The sequence below is a fragment of the Vanessa atalanta genome, chromosome 30 (assembly GCF_905147765.1).
Source record: "Vanessa atalanta chromosome 30, ilVanAtal1.2, whole genome shotgun sequence".
Classification (NCBI taxonomy): Eukaryota; Metazoa; Arthropoda; class Insecta; order Lepidoptera; family Nymphalidae; genus Vanessa; species Vanessa atalanta.
The window spans coordinates 4,828,637-4,854,514 of record NC_061900.1 but is presented as its reverse complement, the minus strand read 5'-3'; the positions used below and the strand labels follow the sequence as shown (position 1 = coordinate 4,854,514).

The 25,878-nt window shown below is 34.9% G+C and overlaps 1 protein-coding gene across 2 annotated transcripts in view; it reads right to left on the bottom strand.

The window, feature by feature from the left end:
- LOC125075364 (cytoplasmic aconitate hydratase-like) overlaps nt 1-25,230 on the bottom strand; it is a 38,291-nt gene extending 13,061 nt beyond the window's left edge. For both annotated transcript variants that reach the window (XM_047687098.1, XM_047687099.1), the window contains exons 1-11: nt 25,098-25,230; nt 18,181-18,276; nt 16,462-16,628; nt 15,433-15,578; nt 13,817-13,886; nt 13,490-13,552; nt 12,714-12,840; nt 12,059-12,189; nt 11,271-11,442; nt 9,456-9,556; nt 8,936-9,052 (exon numbers count right to left, since the gene is read on the bottom strand). In XM_047687098.1, the coding sequence (XP_047543054.1) occupies nt 8,936-9,052; nt 9,456-9,556; nt 11,271-11,442; nt 12,059-12,189; nt 12,714-12,840; nt 13,490-13,552; nt 13,817-13,886; nt 15,433-15,578; nt 16,462-16,628; nt 18,181-18,276; nt 25,098-25,104 (1,197 nt within the window). In that variant the 5' untranslated portion in view covers nt 25,105-25,230. The remainder of the gene's footprint in view (nt 1-8,935; nt 9,053-9,455; nt 9,557-11,270; nt 11,443-12,058; nt 12,190-12,713; nt 12,841-13,489; nt 13,553-13,816; nt 13,887-15,432; nt 15,579-16,461; nt 16,629-18,180; nt 18,277-25,097) is intronic.
- Nucleotides 25,231-25,878: the final 648 nt, after the last annotated feature.

Sequence of the window (25,878 nt, the reverse complement as noted above, 5' to 3'; positions counted from 1 at the left end):
CGCCTAACGATATCATAAAAAGCTAGATATTACCTCCTTGTAGGGTAAATTAATAAGAGTACTCTATGTCTTTATCCGGGACTCAAACTATATCCTTAACAAATTTCGTCTAAATAGATACAGCAGTCTAAGCGTGACGAGATTACAGAGTTACTTTCGAATTTATAATTATTTATATAGACTAGCTGATTGGACCACGTGACCCCGCCCTGCTTTTCACGGGTACAATGTGGGTGATCCCTAAGAGATGGACATATACATAGCGGACTTTTTTGAAGATCTTTATAAGGTGTACAATACTGTAGTAGGTACATTATTTTGATCTGTCTCAAAAATTTAAGAAAATTTTAAGACTTTTTCTATTATATATTGTTGCTTCAAAGTAAAATTTAAATAGAAACACCGAAAACAATAGACGCTTGTACAATGTTACATCGGTCGGACGGTAGGGACGCGAATAACCGGCAGTATCTGCCACAAATATCGATTACAAAAATCCTTATTAAAGATCATTGTTAAGTTATTGTTACGAACGGGGCTCCTTTCGGTTGGGGTCTCTTTGGCTAGTGGTTGGGGTCTCTTTGGCTGGTGGTTGGGGTCTCTTTGGCTGGTATAACTCTTTTTAGAAAAATAAGTTAAAAAACATTGAATTCTAATTAGAATTACGCATTCCATCGTTCCATCGACTGTTATATATGTTATAGTTTCTGTTTCTCATCACTCGCCCGTCCGTCAACAAGATCAAGCCAACTTGAACAGGGTATCACTAGACTAGATAAGACGATATCTATACAAACGCAATCAAATACATGGATGTCAAATACTCATGCCTTTTCTGTACGCCGAAAATTGTTCATAAAAAAAAAAAAATGTCAAGAAAATTGTTTATTAATTTAAAAAGCTATTGCTATAACAATTACCTCAACCGCAATCGTCGATAACGATATATCGTCAAATTAAAAAAAAAAAACCATCGTTACGGTAATATTGGAAATGGGCGATATTTTGAAACGCCTATGTTCGTCAATGGTACGATCTTTGTCTCCAATATCATTGAACGCCTTCATTGACAATATTAAGATATAGTTTATATTACGTTTTAATTACGACATATTACAAAAATACAAACTAATATATATCATCATAATTTATATAAGTGGCTCTTATTATCCCACTGCTGGGCTAAAGCCCTTTGACCAGCATGTCAGGAGCGTATTCCAGCCGCTCCAATACGGATTGAAGTGCCTCCATAGGATCACTACCGAGGAATACAATTCTGAATTGGTTTGGTTTATAAGCCCTTACTCTTTTTCACCAATAAACTTACACATTTATTAATAGACTAGTATTTATATATCCTGTCCGAAAATCAACAATTACTAACGCCACGCTTAATCATCTATATAATCTTATATCGGACAGTATGAAAAGCTCGATTTTAAATTATATTTTTATAGACAATGTGGTTTTTACTCGAATTTGAATCGTACTGCAACATGCGGCTTACAGATACTAACCACAAAAATTGATAAAAAAACAAAATCTAATACATATAAACGAAGAATGTTATATAATTAAAAATTATTTATATACTACGACGTCAATCGTGAGTGTTCAGTAAAGTGACAAAAGATTAAATTAAAAAAAAAAAAATTGACAGTTAATATACGTTCATTTTTAATCTGTATATTTTAATCAGTGACAGCTGTGTCGTGTTTCTGACATCGAAATTACTTAAACTATAATCGCACAGATACTAAAAAATCAATGATTATTTTTTTAAAGGCAAAGAAAAAGTTCACACAGATATAGAAATTCAAGAGGAAAAGAAAAACAGGAATCGGGATCTTTCCTTAATAGATACGCACTTCAGTCATTTGGTGATTCGGTTTATGAGTTACGATACCTCATAAAGCTGTTTCACTAAATAGCCGATCTGTGGACGAACATCACGTCTCATCCAAACGTTGGAATCAAAATTGAAACGCCAATAGCGCAACGGTAAAACTCAATTATTACGCCATACTTCTATATTACGTATAATAAAATTGGAGTCTGTTTGTAATATTAAAATGACCGCTTTTCACTTTGTACATATATCAAAATTTACAATGTTTGTCTGTTGGCAGATAGATGATGTAATGAGGAGTAACTTAGGCTACAGCAATAACCTTTTTTGTTTAATCCAAACGCAAACGAAGCCGCGGGCCCAGCTAGTCAATAATGAATATCATAGATTAATCAAGCTCTCGACCAATGATATCGCGTCAATTTGCTGTCAAATGTTATTTGGCTTTAGTACTCTTGTGGTTGGAATTTCTACTCCAGAAATAAATTTTTGAAGCGTTAATATCGGAATAGTTTAAGGGCCGCCTAGCGATGTAAAGAGGCAGGATCGACCGTGACCCTATGGACTATAGTCGTCCCCAATTCTAACACAAGTGATAAACTTAAAACTTAATAATTTAGGACATTGCTACTATTTTTACTTATATAAAAAAAGCGCACATAAACAAGTTAATACTCTGTGTATTATAATTTCATTATCATTATAATGAACAGCCTGTAATATTCCACTGCTGGACGTAGGCCTCCCCTAAGGCGCGCCACTGAGCCCGACTTCGGCCCTTCTCATCCATGTTCTACCGGGCACCTTCCGTACATCATCGCCAAATCGCATACCCAGCGTAGCGACTATGGGCATTAAACCCCCCAATATAAGTCCGATCTATTATTATTTAATTGTATGGCATTGCTTTTTATTGTGTCAAGAAAAAAACTTTGACTTTTCATAAATTTTATGTCTCATGATAAAAAAAATTTAGAAATGTAGATTCTACCGAGAACAACCGACAAGAAACTCAGTAATTACTATTTTTCAATATTCAAAATACAATGTTATGTGAGTTAAATACAATTTATATTATTTATATAAAAACATCCTGCCTGGAAACCAACAAGTATTTGCTCCACGATTTTTTACCATCATCAAAATATAAGCGGAACTGTATCGTGACCTGTATAAGCAGAATTGACCATCAGGTACGATAAAGCTGAACTTTACATGCAAAATGGTAAAAAAAAAAAGTATATCCCGCTGAGTTTCTTTCGCCGTTTCTTCTCAGGCCGAGGTGCTAAATTCCGAACCGGTGGTAGATTTTTGACAATCAATAAGCAAGTGTAAACACTTCTATATTGAATAAAGATTTTTGACTTTGACTTTGTCGAAGTTCTATTATTACAAGTTAGTCGAATTGCCCCTCGATAATCGGTTCTTAAATTGACTAAGTCACGTCATATCAACGAATAGTTTATCAACAGACGATTATGTTAGGGCAGTTTCATGTATAAATTCGTACATTATTTTATAACAAAATCTATGTTTTTTTTTTGTTATCGGTATTTATTTATCTGCACTTAGATGGGCAGAGACAAAACAGTTCAACATCTTTTTCTTCCTTGTAAATCGAACGACTTTCTTTTGTTTTTTTAATTTCGTAGCCATCGACGAGCTTTAACGTTATCAATAAAAACATGGACTATATATAATCATACATATAGTCAGGCTACATTATGGTAAGTGATTACTCGCCCATAGACAATATATATAAGAAATATCTATAACAAAACCTTGGGAACTAAGATGTTATGTCGCTTGTGCCTGTAGTAACACTGGCTTGTCTTTCAAACTGTTGTTCGGCAGTAGAATATCTAATGAGTGGGTGGCACCTACTTAGACGGGTTTGTACAAAACCGAGTAAAAATGTATTTTATAATGTACTCTTTACAACTTTTAATATTGACTACTAGCGCCCCGCCCCGGCTTCGCACGGGTGCACGCTTACAACGTTCGCAGTGTCAGTCGTAAGAAAATACAAATCGCTATGTAAGTGCGTTTTAAATCTGAAATATCTTCGAAAATAATCATTTAAATTACACGCTGCAAAGGGCCATATTGATCTATATTAAATGCACAATGTATTTAAGGCACTTAATTGGATAAGGATTAATGCTGTATTGCTAAAATCGCTTCGAAAATAAGCCATTATTTCTCGTAAAAAATAAAGGATAAAAAATAGTTATTGTGGGTTATCCCTAAGAGATAGACATATACTATTAGGGATTTTTTGGAAGACCTTTTTAAATTGTACAATACTGTAGTACCTTATTACCTACCTCGTAGGGTTCCTGTCTGTCTCCCAAACAAATGAACCAAATTTGATAATATTTGACATCAAGCAAGTTTGAACCTTAAGGAAGGACATTGGCTACGTTTCCAACCAAACTCCAAATCGAAAACGAAACCGTGCGAAACAATCTATTACATTTAAAAAAAAATACATCATGAAATCAACAAACTAATTAAATAATCACGATTTCCCATATCTCATTAACAAATAACGGATTAACGAACGATCATTAATAAATGACTTCCAACGCGTTCTATCCCCACTCCTCGCTATAAAAACGCAAGGTTATCGCGAATTTTAATGAATTGCAATCTTGCTTTCGATACGTCAACATCTACAAGTGTTACTCGAATTAAAAATCACTGAACCTCGGTTTGAATCATAGATTGGATTTTGTCGAAGGTATGTATTGAAATCATTTATATAACTTATAATATATAATGTACTAGAAATGGCGTTTGCTGTCTTAAAACAAAATCATCAAAACTTTTTTTATAAACCTGTATTTTGAAATTTGTTTTGTTATAACATACTATATTTGGGCGTTTGATTTATGTACGTTATATATTTAAAGGTGATTTGTAAAAACGAAAATTTTTAGGTTCTTTTCTTAAATACCATTTTTTAAGCTGTACCGTTAAACTAAACAAAAATGTGTGTTTATTGTCAACAATGTCTGTCCGTCGGAGCTGTCAGACGCTCATTTGATAGTGTCAGCATTCTATCACTGGGTGTTTGACAGTTCTCACTGGGAGACAATCGTGCACATCATAAACCAGAGGAGACGTCACTAACTTTTTTTTTAACGAAATCCTTTAACTCGGCAAAAATCTTTACGTGCCCCCCCTCCAGCCGACCTTTTCTTCTCTTACATTATCTCTTTCTATTGCAAATAATTTTTGTTATCATTTTAATAGACACGGGATTTTAAACACCTTATTGTCATTGTAATTCAATAATTCTCAAACGCTGTCAATTAATTTAATTGTGTCCGTTTGTCTACCTAATATATAGCGACAGCAACTTCGTTCAAACCGGGAATCCCCCGACACTAAACGATTTGTTATGTTATTGTGTCGACAACTCAAAGAAACGATAATCATTGACGCAGTCGACACGTCAACATTACTGTCACTGGGACAATGATTATTGTTGCTGGAGAATCGTTTAATAGATGTAATCACAACGATAAAAAATACGGGTCGTCTGTGACTGCGGTCACTCGCTCAGTTGACATGCCTTTGTAAATATGTCACTGGGTTCGTGATTGGTGTTACGGATGACTTAAACAACTGAAGATCGACAGTGAAAATCAATGGTAGGGCTGAGGCGTACGTAGGTATTATCCATATTCCACCAAGCAGCAATAATTTATGTCTAGTTATAGGCGCTTCAGGTCTTGGGCAAAGGCGGTAGGATGTTATTTCATTTTAACAGACCTGAATTTATCAGATACACAACACTAAAAACAAAAAGTGACCCAGAAGAATTTCAAGATATGTACTGTTGACAGTTATTATAATCTCAGTAGACATGTTTTAGTTCTGTCACTGGGTTTATGATCACTATCACTGGTGACGTTAACAGAATTTACAAGGAAGCACGAATACTGAAGATTGGACATCATTTGTCAATGGGTTTGTGAGCATAGCTACTGGAGACTAAGAGAAATATCCTAGGTAACCCGCATTGGAACAGCGTAGTGGACTAAGCTCCAAAACCTCCTCAAAAGATCTTAGACAGCGGGAAATTTACGGCACATGACTTAAGGTGGGATAATTTAATCGCACGTGTCATTTTCACCGATCCACTAGGAATACACTACATGATCTGTGATTACTTCTTAAAACGCAAGTAAAACATATATATCTTATAGATATACAACATATATAATCAAATTTATCTTTCTTTATTCCCTGTGCTTTCTTATGAATCGTGTTGAATCATTAGTTTTTTTTTCAGTTATCTGAAATTCTTATATATTGCAAAATCTTAACAATGATAGTTTTCACAGACTCAGGAGATATTCTACATTATCACTGGGTTTGTGATTACTACCACTGAAAAGACGAGAACCGGCAGACCGAGAAAATCATTTCATAAATTCAGTGTTTGCTTATATTTAAAAACTTATCAACTATTAAACAACATGACCGACAACTCATTAACGGATCTACAGTTTACCAGTATCAGTTTTCAAACGCTCAGCGGATGTTCTAAACCATCACTGGGTGTATGATTCCTGCCACTGGGAAGACAATACATCGATTATAAGAAGCGCTCGCAAAAATTTCTGCCAAAGATAATTCTGCCGAAGGTCTCAATGTATTGTTATATCAAGTCGCCTGTGTTAGTTTTCGCACGCTCAGGAGATGTTTTAGTCCATCACTGGGTTTGTGATTACTGCCGCTGGGAAGACGAAACTACGAAAAAGACTATTTACGAAAATCTAAATGGCGAGGCGAGATATGCGTGTCTGTATATAAATACTGTCAGTCGCCTGTGTTAGTTTTTACACGCTCAGCGGATGTTTAAGTCATCACTGGGTTTGTGATTACTGCCGCTGGGAAGACGATACTACGAAAAAGACTATTATCGAAAATCTAAATGGCGAGGCGAGGTATGTGTGTGTGTGTGTGTGTGTATATAAGTACTGTCAGTCGCCTGTGTTAGTTTTCACACGCTCAGCGGATGTTTAAGTCATCACTGGGTTTGTGATTACTGCCACTGGGAAGACAATAAATCGATTATAAGAAAAGCGCTCGAAGAAATTTCTGCCAAGGATAATTCTGCCGAAGGTCTCAATGTATTGTTATATCAAGTCGCCTGTGTTAGTTTTCACACGCTCAGGAGATGTTTTAGTCCATCACTGGGTTTGTGATTACTGCCGCGGAGGACACACACCAAGGAATACTATAACAAAGGCTATTGCGTGTATTCGATAGGGTGAACTTAGGATTCAAATTATAATTGTTCTTTTTAAACTTTGGAAGATCAAGAGGAATAAACAACGCTACATCTGTTTTTCAATGCAAAAATTTATAGAATATTTTCAGAAAAGCAGTTCAAGAACCATCAGTACGTCACGGTATTATCAAGCGATCCTTCAACGCGAGAGAGTACCGCTCATTTATAGACAGATCTCACGAGCTGGGACGTGGAATCATGGTGAGATCCTTTTTAGTCGTCACGATAATATTTAACCCACAAGTCATGTTTTGAAATTCAAAAAACGTTTCTACATTTACTTGGTGAGTTCGTTTGGGTAGGTACCATCCACTCATCAGTTTTATTACTACCAAACAGCAATACTATGTGCTACGGCTCGAAGAATGAGTCAGCCAGTACAGCCATAAAGGACTGAACATCCCAAGGTTGGCGGCGCATTGGCGATGTGGTATTAGGTGCCAATCTTCCATCGACCATAGTTGCACAAATCTTACCAGTGGCAGTTTTCACACGCTCAGCGGACGTTCTAAATCGTCACTGGGTTTGTGATTACTGCCACTGGGGGGAGTAGCATCGGTGAAAATCAACAGTGAACGGGGTTCTAAGCAAACATCTTTCAATAATAGTGATCACTTGCACTGTGGACATTTCGTCAAACTGTCACTGGGCAAGAGATACACTGTTAGCGGAGATTACTTGCAGCTATTATAATGCCATCTCTTTCTTATATATGGTGTCAAAAACGATAGCCAATATTTTAGTGCTGTCAAATTAATCTTGTGTCTAAAAAAAAACATGTCATTGTGTCAAATATATTTGAATGTTTTAAGTATAATTATGTTTTTATTTGCAAATTTGTTATTTTAATGAGAAATATATTATTGTAAGAAGCACAGCCTGTATGGCGTCGACAAGCTGCACTCGGAGTCACTCAACGACTTATATTAAATATCAAACGTCTAGTGTACACAGATCTTAGGATCGTAGGGAAAACTCAACACGGCACACACCTACGACGTCACGAAAACGGTCGTGACGTCGTTAATCAGTGCTAGAGCAGAAGCGCTCCCCACCCCAAACGACTAGATAACACAAAGGGTTCAAACTTCAAGGCCGAGTCTAGTCGCCCCTACGCCTGGTGACGCTGTACAGGCCAGTAGGGCCAAAAGCAAATGCCATGAAATAAGCAGGGAACTACATAAAAGGTTTGCACAAAACAAGTGCAATTTCTATTTCTTAGCATATAATCGTGATAATTTATCGACGGAAAAATTCAATCACTTTTTGATGGGCCGACCAGCTGTTTTTAATCCAGTTCATTTGTGAGTTAAGGCGTTATACGATATTAACTTAATATATCTTTATTATACAAAAACATCGGTTGTACACTCTATTCCAACCATAAGAGTAGAAAAGCCAAATAAACAACATTTGACAGCAAATTGACGCGACATCATTGGTCGAGAGCTCGATTGATCTGTGATATTCACTGTGGAATTGCGATTGGCGTTTTGAACGTCGACGAAACTGTTATCAGAACTTTGGAAGTAAAATTAAAGTGGATATAAGTAGTTAAGTGTAACAGTGTTGTATTATAAATAGAGATATATTAATCGTAAAATCTCAGTAGTGCACAATATAGCTGAGTTATTAGCAAATCTCATGAAATACGTAAATCTAAGGTTTGTTTATCTTTTTTCCTACTTCCATTTGAATAGGCTATAAGCGATTAATGTATGTGTTAGTGTGTGTGAGTATCTTCCTTTTTATGTGTGCATGCATGTACATTAACATACCTTGTTACTGAGACACTTGTTGAAGTCCTTCTTCATAACAGAGACGGACACTCTGTCTTGCGGCCGTTTCGGGCCACTGACTGACGTCACAACCGTTGACAGATCCAGTTCTACCACCTGTAAGGTTTAAATAAAATATTATTATTAGAATAATGAACGAAAAAGGGGCGGAGCTAGATATGTGACGTGATGACGTGACATTTCTATAAAGTATAAAGCGTGTCAGTCACCACTCGATTTATAATTAAACCAGCTGAAACTGCAGCTTTACTCGCGCGAAATTTATAAAACAATAACTTCCAACCCCCTGTTTTACCCATTTTGGGGTGGAGTTTCGTAAAATCCGTTCTTGACGGATGTCTCGACTCTGTTAGGAACCTACCTGCCAAATTTCAAGTTTGTATGTGTTATAATTTAAAGGCAAGAAAGCGAAATTTTGCCAAAATATATTTTTTTATGGCTTTTTATTAAGAAAATCAATATTTGAAGGATTTTTTTAAACATATCTTCTTATACTAACCTCTGAAAACACGGGATCCTGCGCCGAGTTACTGTAATCCCTAAACTGCTTCGTCGCTTTCAGATACGCTTCGATAATTTTTATCTTTTCCGCTGAACGATCTGTAACACAACGATAGATCATAAACTCGGACGGAAATCATTCAGGGTGCTGCCACACCATCGATACTGGTAAGAATATATGGATCGGTACCATGAACAGAAGCGTAACATGTAAAAAATCCTTTGAGGACTCTTAGGAAGGGTAAATATATCTCGCAAAGGAAAATAAAATGCATAAATTTTTAAGAAATACTTATTCATAATAATTATGTCACTTTTTCCAATATTTTGGGCACTTTTAACAATATGCTTTTTTCGACTTTTGTCATTTATGAAATAAAGAAAATAGGAAATTTATATTAATTTTTGTTTACGCACATTGGGGGGACATAGGCCTTGTATGATTGATACGGCAGATACGGCGGTAGCTACGCCCCTGACTATGAAGGTGGTTTGTTTTACTGAAATCTTTTAGGAAGATTTTGTACCAAAATAAAGTGTATAGTAATTTATAAAAATCTTCAAAATCAAAATCAAAATCAAAATCAAAATAGATTCTACCGAGAAGAACCGCCAAGAAACTCAGTATAATTAATTTCAAAGTATGTCAGAAAACATTTTTTTTTTTTATATATGCTGCCTAGCCTATATCCTGGCAGGCGAGAGTCGAGATGGCCCAGTGGTTAGAACGCGTACATCTTAACCGATGATTTCGGGTTCAAACCCAGGCAGGCACCACTGAATTTTCATATGCATAATTTGTGTTTATAATTCATCTCGTGCTCGATGAAGGAAAACATCGCGAGGAAACCTGCATGTGTCTAGTTTCAACGAAATTCTGCCACATGTGTATTCCGCCAACCCGCATTGGAGCAGCGTGGTGGAATATGCTCCAAACCTTCTCCTCAAAGGGAGAGGAGGCCTTTAGCCCAACAGTGGGAAATTTACAGGCTGCTAATGCTATATCCTGCCTTAAATTTAATCTTCTATTTAATAATATGCCTTGTTTTCAAGAGCTTTAAACTTTATAATGAACCAAGTTAAGAATCTCTGTGGAATCTTATCATAGAAACGAATACCGTGGCCCAAGAAGGATTTATTAACTTTGCGAAATGTTTTTGTCTGTACAATGGTTGCCATAGTTTCTTTCAAAAAGATCTATATTATTGAGAATAGATATAATACTGTTGTAAACATATTATGGAGCTTCTCTACCTAAGTATACCGCAACTCTTAATCTTATAACTTAACTAGCGTTTGCCCGCGGCTTTGCTCGCGTGGATTTGAATATATTTACTGATTAACTGAAAATATTACTTTAATTTCAAAACCTCCTTGTCACCAGATTGGTGAATATCACCCCCTTAGATACGTATCCAGTCATTTTTTAACTTTAACTTTAAAAATGACTGACTTCCATACAAACTTTCAACCCCTATTTCATCCCCTTAGGGAAAGAATTTCCAAAATTTTATCCTTAGTGGGTATCTACTCAATAAAACGAGCCTACTCACTAAATTTCATGGCTCTAACTTTATTAGTAGTTGTTTGATTGAAGGCACTTATCTCAGGAACTACTGGTCCGATTCAAAAATGTCTTTTAGAGTTGAATAGCCCATTTACTGAGGCTATAGACTATATACCATCACGTTACGACTAATAAGAGCCGAGTATCATTGAAAAATGTTGCAGATACGGACGCAAAATGATTCCTTTTGAGATCTTCCGATGCATTCGCCAAGGTTACAGTTAAAGAGTATACAACGGAACTCACTCGTCTGACTCAAATACTGCAACGACCGTTCGTCGACCGGGAAGTGCGCGACCGTGGCACCGAACTCCGGACACATGTTGGCGACGGTCGCCCGGTCCGCTATGCTGAGGGCCGTCACGCCCGGACCGAAGAACTCCACGAATTTACCGACCACGCCCAACGAGCGGAGATGCTGAAAAACATGTTTTATGATCATGGACCAAATTCGGTCCACATTTATGAGGAGCGGATTTGGTCCAAAAATAGTACAATAATGCATACTAATATTATAAATATCAAAGTAACTATCTTTTACCTCTTCGCGGTTGTGCCGCCGAACCGATTTAGATGAATTCTGTTATAGAGGTAGTTTGAGTCCCGGTAGGAGGAATATAAGCAACTTTATTCTATTCACAACCCCCCCCCCCCCCAGAGCTTAAAATGGCCGTTAAGGGTTTGTGTGCTATCGGTAAAATTTTATAAATTTCGCCCATAATAAACTGCAGCTAAAGTATTAATTACTTATAAGTAAAAACCAGCATATCCAGATCCAGCAGACCGGAAGGTTGTCATATCTGGTGGATGTCTTGTCAAATCACAAGCAATGCCAAGTAATGGTTAAAAATATGCATTGAATGGGCGCGAGTTTCAAACATTAGTATTAGTCTACTGAATTTAGTATCAATATCAGAGATATATATAAATTTTAAAACATTTTTAAGTACTATGGACCAATTGTAGTCCATTGATGGACCAAATTTTGTCCACGAACCGATTTCACTCTATGAATAACAAAACCGAGTCGCTACCTTAGTGATGGTCAGAACGAGGTCCGTCGACGTCACCAGCGGGTTCAACTGCCCGATGAGCTTGTAGCCCACCACTTTCGGCAGCAGCATACTAATCGCTTGTCCAAGCATGACTGCCTCTGCTTCAATGCCTTCGAACAATTATTAGTCGAAGTGAAACTTCTCATACGGTAATCTTAATACTTCGGTAATGACCTAATTTCAACTGTACGAAGTCGAAAGAGGCATCCAACATGCAAAAATACATATGGTCCATATAAGGAAGAGTGGTCACCACCGGCCAGACATTGACGCCCTAAGAATTTATAAGTATTCCAAACACCAGTGCACCACCAACCTTGGAAAGTAAGTTAAATCCAAGCGCCTGTTCCCATGGCTCACTCACTCTTCATGAGTAACATTAGGTATTGTTGTATTCCGGTTTGAAGGTTGAGTGAGCCAATGTAACTACAGGCACAATGGACATAACATCTTAGCTCCAAAGGTTGGTGGTCGAATGGCGATGGAAGGAATGGTTAATATTTCTCACAGCGCCATTGTCTATGGGTGGTGGTTACCACTTACCATCAGATGAATCAAAACCTAGATATAATATCAGTACATAAGTCGAATTCAAATATATATATCATATATAAAATAAGTAATTGTAACTCACCACCAACACCCCATCCCACCACACCGAGACCGTTGATCATGGTGGTGTGACTGTCTGTTCCCACCACCGAGTCCGGGTGAAGGAGATCGCCAGTGAACACTACACGAGCTAGGTACTCCAAATTAACCTAGACACAAAAATATACGTGTCGTCTTTGTAATACTTGTAAGATTTTGATTTTGTCACGTCAGAACGTCGACGAAACTGTTATCAGAACTTTGGAAGTAAAATTAAAGTGGATATTAGTAGTTAAGTGTAACAGTGTTGTATTATAAATAGAGATATATTAATCATAAACTCTCAGTAGTGTTTATAGCCGAGTTATTAGCGAATTGTATCAATTACGTAAATCTAAGGTTTGTTTATCCACATCTATCTTCTATTTCAAATCAAATCAAAATATACTTTATTCAAGTAGGCTTTTACGAGCACTCTTGAATCGTCATTTAACAAACCATTTAAAGTAAATCTACCACCGGTTCGGAATGTAGATTCTATCGAGACGAACCGGCGATAAATTCAGTAGTTACTCTTTTTCAACATCTAAAAATACAGTCATGTTAGTTAAATACAATTATATATGTATGTCATGTCTCCTGCCTGGAAGTCAACGAGCATAAACTCCACGCTTTTTTATCATCAATATAATCTCGTATCGAATAATATGCCTTCTTTACTAATTACTTGAAAGATGGGTTTGTGTGTGTCAAGAACTTTGTCAATTAGGACGTTATGATGCTGGGGGATTGACTGTAATATGAACATTTACAACTTACCTGGTGGACTATCCCAGAACCAGGCGGGACTATCAGCATGTTGTTAAACGCCTGAGCACCCCACTGTGATCAAAGAATAATTAAAAACATTTCGACAAAATCAAACACATAAAACCTCTCACAAATATATTTGAAACGTACGTTGTAACGTTTTAAGAGATTACATTAAACGTAACTTATCTGTCACCGGTTAGGAATGTAGATTTTACCGGTAAAGACCGGCAACTCGGTAGACTTGTGTGTGTGTTGTGTTTGTGTATACAGCGAAGCGAAATAGTCTCTTGCAAATGGTCGTAACCGTCAAGAAGACATCATGATAATGATTACCTTTAGAAATTGAAACCTCTCCTGGTTCCTCTCGAATTCTAATTCTTGGTTCTTGTTGAGGGCATCAGGTCTGCGGACAGGTGATAATTAATTACTAGTATTCGTATTGGTCGAACGCTTATACAATGTACACCTAATAATATAGGGCGTTGTAAGACCAAACACAAACAAACAATCAAACACGTCCATTAACTTAGCCACAGAACTTTTTTTCACTTCATTAATTTACAACAACCAATAACATTATTGGAGATATTTATATAGGAAATTAATTTAATTTATCCTGTACAAGTTAGCTTGATCTTTTTGACAGATGTAATTTTTTCTGATCGACATAACTTTGCAATGACGAACATATCATTTTCTTAATTTTCTGATTTTAAAAATTGAAAAAATATTTTAAAAAAAATACACATAACACAAAAGTCCCTAAAGATTAAAGCGTTACCCGAAAATTTTAAGACTTTTTATTGCTTCAAAGTAAAATTAAAATAGGAAATGTATACCGACGGTCTGAATTTATTTTTTCAATTTTCGTGTTTTTTTGGGAAAGTAGTTTACTTTCATGATCTGAACCACCTATTTTAATTTGACGGGAGGTCCAAAAATAACCCTGAAATATTAAATAGGTGCTTGAATTGACCCACCGTCGCTCATCTACCTAATGTTTTATACATCTAGTGCAATAAAGGATTTTACACATAATACACCGAGACCATCTCGTCACAGTTACAAGTATTTAAAAACGTTATTTTTTAGACGTCAAAAAGATCTAGCTATCTTGTACAGGTTATAGTATATTCATTAAATATACCGTCAGCAACAAAATGTAGTCCAATTTTTTTTACAAAATATTATTTCTGCCAGGCATTTAAAAAATCCACCACTAATTCCTGATCGGAAAATAAATCAAGGATAACATCACCAATGCGCCACAGACCTTGGGAACTAAGGTATATGTTCTTGTGCCTGTGACTGGCTCAGTCATCGAACCGAAACACAATTTAATGAGATTGAATCCTACCACCAAGTAAAGGTAAAGTGCTTAAGTTGTTTATGTATCTCGGTAGAGTCGCGCTACAAAAGAACTAAAACAAACGAACCAACTTTATTCTCTTGGTGTGCGTGACATCTACGCTTGATATGACGTCACACGTCATGCCCCTTTTTTATAATTTACAACATCCACGGGCTCACAGCCCGTGCCTTTTTTCACATTTTATTTTTATAAATTTTGGCGTTATTTTATATTTTTGCTGAACATCAGCAGATCTTCGCTGGACTTCGAGCTTGTCGTCTTCTTGGAAGACGTGGCCCACACTGATATTTTTTTTCAATTTAAAATAATATATAAATAATCCATAATAAATAATATGCGATTATATATAAAAATACTGTACATGGTAGTGTTTTTTTTTATCCTAATTACTGCAATCTAAAGGGGCCCTGCTCCGTGCTCGATCAGAGAGAGCATGCCCTTTTACTAGTGTGCGTGTACTTAGAGGCCAATATTATTTTCGACGCGTTCGTACCGTTGACAGTATATCCAGACGAAGACTTTTCGAGGACATTATTATTAATACAATTTTGACTATTTTATATTGAACTAAACTTACGTTCTCGCAAAATCGACTTGCACCGAGTGATCGATGACCAAATCAGCGGGACAAATCGGGTTGATTTTGTCGGGATTACCGCCCAACTCACGCACCGCGTCCCGCATGGCTGCGAAGTCCACAACAGCCGGTACGCCGGTGAGATCCTAGAGAAAGGACAGTTGAAATCTTACGTTACATTACATTTTACATTAGGAGCTTGTAAATTTCCCACTGCTGGGCTAAGGCCTCCTCTCACTTGAGGAGAAGGTTTGGAGCATATCAAACTATATTAAGTGAAGCTACCACCGGACTGTAGATTCTACAGTAAAGAACCGGCAAGAAACTCAGTAGTTACTCTTTTTCAACATCTAAAAATAAAGTCACGTTAGTTAAATACAATTATATAGGTATGTCATGTCTCCTGCCTGGAAGTCAACGAGCGTTAACTCCACGCTTTTTTATCATCTGTATAATCTTGTATCGAATAATATAAGGCATACTTTTTACCAATGTATTTTTTTACAAATGACTTGAATCTATGAAACGGCAAAGTTAAAAATATCTGCGGAATTTCATTATAAAAACGGATACCTTGCCCCCAAGAAGAATTTATTGACTTTGCGGAGTCGGAAACTTGGCGTTATAAGCTTATCCTTGCGTCTCGTGTACGTACTATGATTATCACTGATTCTATAAAAGTGATCAATGTTACTTAATCCATACATATAATAAAATTGGAGTGTCTGTTTGTAATATTAAAATAACCGCGTTTTACTAAATGCATATGTATGTATACACGGTACATATACCTAAATATCATTTTTTACAATTTTTGTCTGTCTGTCTGTTTGTTCCGGCCAATCTCTGGAACGGCTGGACCGATTTTGACGGGACTTTCACTGGCAGATAGCTGATGTAATAAGGAGTAACGTAGGCTTTTACTTTTATTTTAGAATTATATGTAAAATAATAATAAAGTCACGCTTTTTTATTAAATTCAAACGCACACGAAGTCGCGGACACAGTAAGCAACACATGAAACTCTACCTGTAGAATAACCCTCGCCGGTTTGAATGCTATCTCGACCCCGCTCTCGGAATTCTGATTCGTTTCCCAATCGAGAACATTCTTGACATCCTTCTCCAGGACTTGGAAGTTATCGCAGTTACGGATGCACGACTCGACGAGCACACGGATGCTGTACGGGAGGCGATCTAGAAATATACATGATGATGAAATCCTCTAACCTATCTCTGACCGGTATCGGTCACTGGACATTCTTAAAGGAGAACTGCTCAACTCAAATCACATCATGGCGCACAAGATTGTGCTCACAGACAAATGGTAATTAAAAATCTTTTTTATTTGGTGGTAGGGCTTTGTGCAAGTCTGGTTAGGTACCACCCACTCATCAGATAATCTACCGCCGAATAGCAGTACTGTATTGTTGTGTTCCGGTTTGAAGGGTGAGCCAGTGTAACTACAGGCACAAGGGACATAACATAGTAGTTGCCAAGGTTGGTGGCGCATTGGTGATGTAAGGAATGGATAATATTTCTCACAGCGCCGTTGTCTATGGGCGGTGGTGACTGCCCATCAGGTCCGCAGATTTATGCCATGAAAAAACCCATCACATTGGCTTAAAAATGTTAAACTTAAATCACTTAAAATTAAACCATTCAGTATTATACCATACTATCGACCCGCCCCGGCTTCGCACGGCTGCAATGCTTATAAATATACTAAAGAATGTCTTTATATACAACGTTCACAGTTCTGCAACATAAAGCAGAAGTGGTGAGATACGTGGGGTGGATACTTTACTCGTTCACATCAATTTTTATAATGGAGTGTGTGCACTATGCCTCTTTTTAAATTCTTTTTTTAGGGTACCGTATCCAAAGGGTAAAAACGGGACCCTTTTACTAAGACTGCGCTGTCTGTCCGCCCAAATATCTGTCACCGGGCTGTATCTCAAGAACCGCGACAGTACGACAGTTGAAAATTTCACAAATAATGTATTTCTGTTGCCGCTATAAAAACAACCACTAAAAAACAAAAAATAAATATTTATGGGGGCTCCCACACAACTCCATATCAATATTGGCAACAGGTAGGCACTTGATATATTCACAAAATACTCAATTGTTTATTTTCTTCTTTATCTTTACATAGTATAAAACAAAGTCGCTTTTCCTGTCCCTATGTCCCTTTGTACGCTTAAATCTTTAAAACTACGCAACGGATTTTGATGCGGTGTTTTTAAATAGATAGAGTGATTCGAGAGGAAGGTTTTTGTATATAATACATACATATACATATAGCATACAGGCTGCTAATGTAAAATGTATGTACATAGACAATATAGTTCAGTAACACTGATAATTTCAAAAGTTTCTAATGTGATGTCGTAAATTTATACATTTTTTTCGCTTACATTGTAAACGGTGGCTGAACCTTACGAGATAGATCCAAATAATGTACTTCAGTATTGTACACCTTAAAACGGTCTTCAAAAAAGTCCGCGATGTTATATGTCTATCTCTTAGGGATTACCCACATTGCACCCGTGCGAAGCCGGGGCGGGTCGCTAGTTAATAATAAAATAAATAATAATAATGGTACGGAACCCTTCGTGCGCGAGTCCGACTCGCACTCGACCGATTTTTATTCTCTTGACTTACGAGGCAAACCCATCTCCAATTCTCGGCCTCCCGTTCTTAGTCTATCTTAGTAATATCTTAGTGACTTGGTATAAATCCTCACCATACTTATCTCCGAGCTGCGCCAGATCATAGTACTTATATCGCTTCCCTTCCAAGTCCAACGATTTCAGTAACTTGTTGTACGGATTGTTCGATGCTGAAACAAAAACATCATTGAATATTAAGAGGCTTTATTTTAAAGACATAAGGTTCATTTTTGATTGATACTTAGTAGGGCTTTGTGCCCGTCTGGATATATACCCCAAGATATTCTACCGCCAAACAGAAAAACTTTTGAATGAAATAAAATAAATATACATTGGACCACATCATACATTACTCAGATCCGAATGTGAGTAGCTAAAGCACTTGTGTTATGGAAAATCAGATGTAAAGACGGTACCACAAACACCCAGACCCAAGACAACATACCGAGACCTCGGAGTGGCGTACCCATTAAAACCGGTGTACACACTACTCGACCACGGTAACTCCGTTACATAAACAAATGTATTTTATCTAAACTTTACAGTGAAGCGTTTTTGAATCGTGAATATTTAAACTCAACCACCGTTTTGGAAAGCAATCAACAAGTCTAAACACTGATTGCCATATATCTAACATCAAAAACGAATTTCCATTAAACCCCCACTGGGGGATGAGTTTTTAGTGCTACCTTCCACGAGGTACCTGTGCAAAATTTCATCCCGTAAGAGCTACACACTCATCAGTCAGATACTCTACAATATTATTGAGTAAAGAAATACCTTGACACTAGCTATGACGTCACTTGTTTTGATAAAATCAATGTTTCCTGTTTACATATGAAAATTGCTACTTTATCGTCTAACTAAAGCATAAATTGCTAAAGGCCGTCACGCCCTTCGCTACCGTACTGTAATATATATATATATATATATATATCGGAGCGTGGTTACTTTAGTTGTTGATTTGGATAATTAATGAATCGAATAGTTGGCAATAATGTTTGATGGCTAATTTACTTATAAGAGCGGGTCACCCCGAATGGAGTTGTAAGTGTCATGGCAACGCGAGTCGTTATGTTTTGACAAGCTTCTTGAATGTGATGGTTGCTTGCAAACCCATTTGCTCTTAATCGAGATGAATTATTGTAATCTTTCGATATTTGTGGTGTACGATTATTGAATCAATTAATACAGTGATTAGACGATATTAAATACGTTTTATTTTGTGAATATCTCCATTGCACGCCCACATAGTTTACAAATGTCGGATCAATCCCCGAACCCAACTGTTCGGCATCCTGCTCTCCGACATATATATACCATTACATAGTATAAAACAAAGTCGCATACCGCTGTCTGTCCCTATGTATGCTTAGATCTTTAAAGTTACGCAACGGATTTTGATGCGGTTTTTTTAATAGATAGATGTTATTCCGGGTAACGAAACGGCTGAACCGATTCTGACGAGATTTTCACTGATAATATTTTAGAAAGTTAAACTATTATAAATTAAAAAAAAAAAAGAAATAAGATTCCAAACGAAAAACTAAAATCGTTTAATTCGGACAGGACACGGTAAAAGTCAAGTACTGTATTTTTTTTTTTGCTAGATTTGCCGAATAGAGGCCGCGGGGCGGTTTTTTTTTTTAAATTATGCACAGCCAACGTTAATAAAATGTCATGTCCGATGTGCCTGTAGCTACACTGACTCACTCAGCCGTCAAATCACAACACGACTAAATATGGCTGATTGTGTTGTAAAATCATATTTTACAACACAATCCCAGAAAACTTTCAAAAATATCCAATTGTAAAATTTTAAAAAAACGTTAAAAAACTTTTGTGTACTAAATGATATTCAAAAAATCAAAATATACTTTATTCAAGTAGGCTTTTACGAGCATACTTTTACTTTTGAATCGTCATATAACAAACTATTTAAAGTAAAGCTACCACCGGTTCGGAATGTGGATTCTACCGAGAAGAACCGGCAAGGAACTCAGTAGTTACTCTTTTTCAACGTCTAAAAATACAGTCGTGTTAGTTGAATACAATTATATATGTATGTCATGTCTCCTGCCTGGAAGTCAACGAGCGTTAACTCCACGCTTTTTTATCATCAATATAATCTTGTATCGAATAATATGCCTTCTTTACCAATGTATTTTTTACAATTGACTTGAATCTATTAAACGGCAAAGTTAAATAAAAAAAGTTATTACAAAACTAATGACTTCTTAGTTGATTTCACACCTTGGGAATGAAATGATCGGCTCCAATCTGTTTCAAATAACGAAAACACATTCATTGTATGTATTGCAAACAATTGTTACAAAAAATTACATTAAAAAAAAACCCGCTGAGAAATTCTTTCGCCGGTTTTCCACAAGGTGTTAATTTCCGAACCGGTGGTAGATTTCTGACTATCAATAAGCAAGCGTAACACTTCTATATTTAATAAAGACTTTCGACACTGATTCTAAGCGTGGGACTCGCATCAAAGCTCCCAAGTTCAACTTGACTGAAAACAAATATTTATTCAGTCATTGTAATTATCAAATTTCTATCCGAACACTTAGAATGACTAAGCGAATATATGATGATAACTTAAATATATCTAAACAAGGCCATTCGGAAAGATATAGTATGTATAAATTACTGATAAAATTCAAAATGTCTTGACGAATGTCTATGATCGACTGAATTTGCTGACATTTGAAGGATTGAATCGAATACGACTTCTGTTGACTTCTGTCTTCTACTTCTGTGATATATTATATAATATACCGGATTACATAAGAACTATTAACATTAAGTTCTAAAGTATATAAAAATATGAATTAAAAATAGTTACTGTATAAATATTGACCGCGTGGAATGAATACCAACAGCTCGCAGAATACTTAGATCTTTAAAACTACGCAACGGATTTTTTATGATTTTTGATGCGGTTTTTTTTTTAATAGATAGAGTGATTCAAGGGGAAGGTTCATATGCCTAACACATGCACAACATAGTAGAGAAACACTGACAATTTAAGAGGTTTATAATGTGATGTAAATAAACAAACTTTTATATATAGAATCTGTAATGAGTATATCACAAAATTTTCCAGTATTGATATATTTACAGAATCAGTTGCTAACTTCAGGAAATTTGTGTTAGAACCATAGAGCCTAGATCTTTTATTTGTCTTTTTCAAAGTTGCCCTTTTTTCATAGGTTTGTTTTTTCTTATTATTATTATATTAGATATTATAATTAATTTTGTTCTGCTCTTATAATGTTTTTAGTTATAAGTGGAAACTTTACTGGTATATGTGCTAATTTTTATGCTTTAGCTTTAAGAAGGACTTGTACTGTTTGTTTCGCTAATAAAGTAAAAATAAAAAAAGGAAAAATAAAATAAAAACTTGTCTATCTCTTAGGGATAACCAACAATAACAATTTTTCACGAGAAATAATTTCTTTATAAGATTTTAAATTAACATGGTTATTTTTATTACTAACAGTATATTATATATAACGTAATATAAAATAATTAATTTGATAGAAATTAATAGATATCCCAGAGCCGAGATGGCCCAGTGGTTAGAACGCGTGCATCTTAACCGATGATTTCGGGTTCAAACCCAGGCAGGCACCACTGAAATTTCATGTGCTTAATTTGTGTTTATAATTCATCTCGTGCTCGGCGGTGAAGGAAAACATCGTGAGGAAACCTGCATGTGTCTAATTTCAACGAAATTCTGCCACATGTGTATTCCGCCAACCCGCATTGGAGCAGCGTGGTGGAATATGCTCCAAACCTTCTCCTCAAAAGGAGAGGAGGCCTTTATCCCAGCAGTGGGACATTTACGGGCTGCTAATGAGTTGGTAAATGTTAGTATTTCTGAAAATGAGACGATCTTTTCGGGCTTTTACCATTCGAATTCAGTATATGCTAGGTTTTACCGCTGTCAGCTGGTAGATGTTGGTTTTAGGAATAAAACAATTGAGTAATTCTTAATCACTTGTTTCAATTAACTATTAGTCAAAACCTTAAGTATCAAACGATAGTAATTAAAAAAACTAACCAAACCTATTTAAATTATTTTCATTTCGGATATTATTTTATAACACGTTATGTGTTCACCGTGCCTTAAATGTAAATCCTAAGATTTACCAAGTAAATGATGGTAAAAGTTCGAATACCAGTTTTATGGACATTTACCATTCATAATCGGTAAATCTTAGCTTTTACTGGAAAATCTTTAGTTTTATCGTCGACATAAATCTTAGTTTTATCGTTTTCAACGGAATTCGCTAATAGCTCAGGTAATATTGGACACTAGTAACAATTCCCAATCAACATTTCTTTATTTAATAAAATACAAACACAATTCCATTTAGTATATTCGTTCACGGTAATTTTACTTCCATGTTCCGATAACGGCTTAATCGAAATAATGAATATCACAGATTACAGTTCTCGATCAATGATATGGCGTCAATTTGCCGCCAAATGCCAAATGACAATTTAAAAAAAAAACCTGAGGTCTTGTCCTATCGACAAAAATAAAGGGCAAAAAAAAATAATAATATCATAAATTATTCAAGCTCTCGACCAATGACATTGCGTCAAAAGGGTATAACTTACAGATGTTTCAAAATATGTTTACAACAATATTATGTATATTCACGATAATATAAATCTTTTTGTAAGAAACGGTGACAATCATTATCATATCGACGAGGAGGAAAGGTAAACAATAACACCTAGTTTCAAACTTCGCAAGCTTAATACTCCTTTGACAGCTATTTTAAACTCGGCCTATTATTAAATAAGACATTAAATAATCTCAAAAAAACACTGATTAATAAAGCATATTACTCAATACAAGATTATATTAAACATAAAAAACCATAGAATTAGTGTTCATTGATTTCTAGAAAGGTTATACAAAAATAATAATTGTACTTTACTGACATGCTATGTAATTAAAATGATAGAAAGTGACTACTGACTTTCTTGCCGGTTCTTCTCGGTGGAATCTACTTTCCGAACCGGTTGTAGCTTTACATTTAATTCAACACTAACATGACGATTGAAGTGCTTTTATGAGCCTACTTAAATAAGGAATATTTTGATTTCGTTTATTTGTCTTCTTGTGGTTAAAATGAACTATAGATGCTTTGTTATATATTAAAAAAATATGCAAATGCCAAGTTCGTACAGATAAAGTAAAAAAAGGATAATTTTTGAAAAAAGAATAATGGATGGATCATGCCATCAATCTAAAAGATCAAAATCAGTATAGCAATTTAAAAAAAAGTTCAGTGGCATTGCACAGACTTCAAATATTTTTTTTTATTTATATAAAACATTTTAAAAGAAACAAGTAAATTCAATTTGACATTAAAAAAAAAAATTTAGAGGTTCGTTCAATGTATGCTGAAAATAGAAAAGTGAAATTATTTTTGTAATAGAGAACAACATCTACAACTCAAATTATTAGAAAAAATTGTATATAAAGAATGAATTATCATTTTCCCACCAGAGTGAATCTCATGTATAATTTTGTAAGCCAAAATTTAAATAAATTTAAAACTGTACTTTACATTAAACAAACTGGACAGATGACCAACACAATTATCAAAGTGTTGGTAATTTAAATGATAATTACGCTAAAGTGAGTATATTTTATCAACAAAAAATATAATAAGCTTAAAAATTAAATTAAATATCATAAAATAAAGTTGGGAGGTGGTTTGGACCAAGGTTGGAACGAAGTTGGTTTTGCTTTATAGTAAATAACAGAAACAACAAACCATTTTAAAATAAATTTAAAAAAACATCTTTAAAACTGTATACAGTAGAAAAAAGAAAAAGAGGGCAAGGTTGTGTGGAGGGGGCATAAGGATTTTTCCTTTCGTGATAAACTTTCAAAGTAAAATTAAAGTGTATAGTCAAGTGGAATAGTGTTGTATTATAAACAAGATATGTTAATCAAAAACTTGTAGTACTGTATAAAACTAAATATAAACCTACATATTATTATATTTTTTTTAATGTGAATAGACTATAGAAGTGACTATTTCAGACAATGTTGTTCATTTAAAAAATAATATATAAATACTTTTTAAGTTAGAACTTTAAAAAGTATAGTAGTAATAGCTTTGAAGCTATTTTATAGAAGCTATTTGAAAATAAATTCTATGGAAATTGGTTTTATTTATTTAAAAATCTTTATTGAGCTAAATAGGAACTTAAGTTTAGGCAATGAAGAAATGTATGAAGCAGGTTCTACAACTAAATATTTATTTTAAAAAAATATATGCATATGTGTCGTATAGATTATAATGATAGGCATAGATTAAATATTAAACATTAAAAAATAACTCCAAATACAATAAAATAAAACGAATAACCCAAATTCTCAATTGAATTCCAAAAATAAATAATATATCTAACGATAAAAGTAACATTGTATAACTGAACTTTTGACATTAATAAATATTCCAATTGTTGAGGGTCAATAATAAACGGGAATAAATTGTGTAAATCGTGTGAAAAAACCGAGGACAATAAACTAATTTAATTCAAATTTGACTACGAAACATCCGTAGGCACCTTGTTACCAATACTCAAAACAAAAATTTTATACCTAATACGCAAATTAGACTCTTGGCAAGGGAATTAAAAAAAAAAAAAAGTGTATAAAACACATTTAAAAGAAAATAATTCTATTTACAACGAGTAACCTTGAAAGTTTTTTGCTTGGTTTGCTTAGCGATATAGTTATTAATTAAACGCATAAATAAGCTCAAAGGTTAAATGATGATGAGAACGTATAAATTAAACACCTCATAATGTTATTGGAGACAGAGATAATTATGATATGTACGTCGTGATTAAATTTTATTATCTGATAAGAATAAGACGAAGGAGTTAAAAAGTACAATCGAAAGTTCATAAATTAAAAATGTAAAAAAAAAAAAAAAATACACACCCGCCATGGTGTCCAGTCAAAAAGTCACGTAGACCTAGTGATTGAACTATCGAAAATTTATCGTAAATTAATGGGAAATAACTGAAATATAACAGTACTACGGTAGTCGAACAATCACTGTCATTCCGAACTACTGTCTGACTGACACACAAATACAACGTTTGGAAAGCAAGTATTATGACTACACACTAGCGTTTTTATAACGGCTAACCACTTCATATAAAACACATGAATAATATTTCAATATGGAACTAAATCAATAATTTTATTCAATTAATATTTGGAGAGATTACATTTAATTAGGTGCTAATAATTTACAGCGTTCCTACGAATAAAAATTAGTTACAATACAATTTGTAAACTATTTTAAAATTAATGATACACACTAAAAACGTCCATGTATAAATTTCCTAAGAATAAGGTCAACTAATGCTGTATATAATGTAATATATGCACAATCACAGTATATATTTAATTAGTAATGCATCTGTTTGAATACATTTAGTATATGCTTATATATTTCTTACGTAACGCCCGCTTGGATAACGATGAAATACAAATTTTATATACCAAAGATCGCCGTAAAAAGCCCATGATTTTTAAAAAATTTTGATATCCAACTTACTTGGTTAAAATGTATTCATTATATTTGATACTTAGCACTAGTAAATTTATAATTAACTTTTTAAAATAACTGTCGTAATTTTTCGAATAAATACATGACAATTAAAATATTCTTACGACCTATACCAAAATAATCATTACATAGATACTCTTTTAT